We start from the raw sequence: 2940 nt of genomic DNA on the forward strand, positions 1-2940 counted from the left end.
GAGCCAAGCAGCTTCTCTGAAGCCTTCTTGTTATCAATGAACTGGCCCTCAGGAATGACACTGGCATTGAGCACCTTGTACCTTTTGTGAGAGAGTTAATGGTCAGTGTGAGCATTTTCTTTCAATAGTCTCAAAAAACTGTATTAAAATATTCACTGATACCTCTGCTTGAAGTCACCATAGAGGATTCTGCTGGGGAAACCTTTTCTGCAGATTCTGATACCCTCCAGCACACCGTTACACCTGAGCTGGTGGATGACCAGGAAGTTCTCCATCAGACCTGTAAAAAACACATTTTATAGTGACTTCTTTGAATAAAAAGTCTTTTTGTTGACGCAGCACAATAGTAAGTAACCATACCAACAAAACATAACCACTTTTCAAAGACTCCATTGAGATTATGTTCTGTATGTACCTGGAGTCTTTGACTCATTGGGAATCAGGCAGCGCACAAAGTGAGGATGGGTGCTCCTCAAGTTAGTCATCAGCTTGCCCAAGTTCTCCTGTAGATCCAAGATGGTAACACTTGTCATGAAATGTAACATTTGTGAGTTTGAGTATGAACTGAGATGTAGTTTATACCCAAGTTTGCAATGTTGAACCTTACCCTGAACTGTGAAGACACAGTCTGCATAGAACCACCCTTCTTCTTGCCTCCCTTCTTGGCGCCACCGGTCTCTGTTGATAATTTTAAGATGACATGTTTTGTTAGTGCGAGACATACATAAAACATGCTACAGTAAGATAAAAATATACAGAATCTACAACCTTAAAATCTGTTTATGAAGTTACTATCCTACCTTCAACAACAGGAGGATACAGAACAGGCAGCAGTTTAACTGAGGACTTCTGGTACAGCTGCACAACAGAATCATTCAGTGGATCCTTGTTCTTGTCCAGCCAGCCATTGATATTGTAGTCCACGGTACCAGCATAGTGCACCAGGGAGAAGTGGGCCTCAGCCTTGCCTTTGGCGGGCTTTGGTTTCTCAAATGCTTTGTTTTTGCCAAGATGCTGGTCATAAAGCTTATTCTTGAAGGAAGTGTCTGTGGCCTTGGGGAACATGCACTCCTCTTCAAGGATGGAGAAGATGCCCATGGGCTTGGAGGAAATTTGGAGAAGTTTGTCATTAAGTGATACATTAAGTCAAATAAAGAACAATTACAAATAATCACAAAATTCAGTCATTACCTTTTCAATCAGCTCAATGCAGGCAGCCAAGTCCATGCCGAAGTCAATGAACTCCCAGATAATACCCTCCTTCTTGTACTCCTCTTGCTCCAGGACAAACATGTGGTGGTTGAAGAACTGTTGCAGTTTCTCATTGGTGAAGTTGATGCACAGCTGCTCCATGCTGTTGTACTGTGAGGGGACAAAAACTCAGATTAATCTCTTTTAGGCAATAAGAATGATTCTGTCGTGAAAAGTATCAGTGTTGGAAATGAAGCTTACATCAAAGATTTCAAAGCCAGCAATATCCAGGACACCAATGAAGTACTGCCTTGACTGTTTAGTGTCCAACATCTGGTTGATGCGGATGACCATCCACAAGAACATCCTCTCATAGATAGACTTGGCCAGCGCAGGCACTGCGTTCATCACCTGAATAAAATCACAGGATGTGATTTGATTAAAGTAAACATCTATTTTCAAAAATGCTGGTTTAATGATATTCTGAACTTCCTCTGATGAGGTAAATGAATTGATCAAAAGTAGACTTCTGATGTAAATACAGATGCACTACATGAAAATTAAAACTGAAAATTGATACCAGTATATCTTAATTTACCTGAGGTACAGTCTGTCCCTTGGTGACAAACTCATTTCCGACCTTCACTCTGGGATAGCACAGAGCCTTCAGCATGTCAGCAGAGTTCAGACCCAGCAAGTAAGCAACCTTGTCAGCATCTGAAAATAGTGATTTATAGTTAATACGTACAGTATGTGATTAACCATCATGATGTAACAGACACCAGGCGGTGAAGAACTTTACCACTGCTGTTCCCAAACTATTCACTTTGAGCTGACATTAAATACTCACCCTCTGTGCCATCAGGCTCAGCCTGCTCCTCACGCTGCTTCTGCTTGAACTTCATGTTGCCATGGTGAAGCACAGCACCAGTCATCTTGTAGATGCTCATCTTCTCTTCATTACTGAAGCCCAGGATATCAATAGCGTTCTGTGTTCAGAGGAGGTGTCCACATAAAACATAATGACTTTAGAAAAATACATTTAAAGAGCAGTTCTAATGTTGCATTTAATGCACAAAGTATATTTAAATGTTTTGAAGGTCACTCACATCAGTGGCTTCCAGCTCAACTTTGTCATCAATGCTGGCCACAGTGATCTGACCCTGGCTGCACATGGGGAAGTCGTAGGGGTTGGTTGTGATGAGTGACAATTCTGGAGATCAAAAAAAGGGTTAAAAACTCAATAGATTTATATGAAGAATGTAAGAAAGTTTATCACTGTGCAACAACTTAGTCTGTTTACCAATCAGCTCGGGTTTGTGGTTGGTCATCATCTGGTAGAAGATGTGGTAGCCTCTTTCATCAGGAAGCTGGAATGTCACTCTAGACTTCTCCAGCAGATCTACAAATATTGTTCATAAGTCACAGCCTGGCCCATTCTCAAATGCAGTCATTTGTGTGTACTATGAGGATTGTTACTTACATGTCTCAATATCAGCACTAGCCAGTTTGCCAGTTGTGCCGAAATGGATTCTGATGAATTTACCCTGTTTGGAACAAAGGCATTTTTAACATCCCTCCACACAGGGAATCTGTAACAACACCTCTCATGTGTAGAAATCCCTCCATACTTACAAAACGAGAAGAGTTGTCATTCCTCACAGTTTTGGCGTTACCATAGGCCTCCAGCAGGGGATTGGCAGCAATAATCTGATCCTCCAGTGACCCCTAGAATCAAAGTTTAGAAGC

The 2940-nt window shown here is 41.5% G+C and overlaps 1 protein-coding gene across 1 annotated transcript; it reads right to left on the reverse strand.

The window, feature by feature from the left end:
- Positions 1 to 5: 5 nt before the first annotated feature.
- LOC123966103 (myosin heavy chain, fast skeletal muscle-like) lies at positions 6 to 2916 on the reverse strand (the record flags this gene model as incomplete). The annotated part of the gene is made up of 13 exons (XM_046042327.1): positions 6 to 81; positions 163 to 280; positions 416 to 503; positions 608 to 678; positions 801 to 1101; positions 1192 to 1362; positions 1453 to 1602; positions 1790 to 1908; positions 2042 to 2180; positions 2301 to 2404; positions 2495 to 2593; positions 2675 to 2738; positions 2827 to 2916. Coding segments are annotated over 13 exons (1590 nt in total), but the record flags the coding sequence as incomplete, so codon positions are not given.
- Positions 2917 to 2940: the final 24 nt, after the last annotated feature.

This window comes from Micropterus dolomieu, unplaced genomic scaffold, assembly GCF_021292245.1.
Source record: "Micropterus dolomieu isolate WLL.071019.BEF.003 ecotype Adirondacks unplaced genomic scaffold, ASM2129224v1 contig_12692, whole genome shotgun sequence".
In the NCBI taxonomy this organism is placed as follows: domain Eukaryota; kingdom Metazoa; phylum Chordata; class Actinopteri; order Centrarchiformes; family Centrarchidae; genus Micropterus; species Micropterus dolomieu.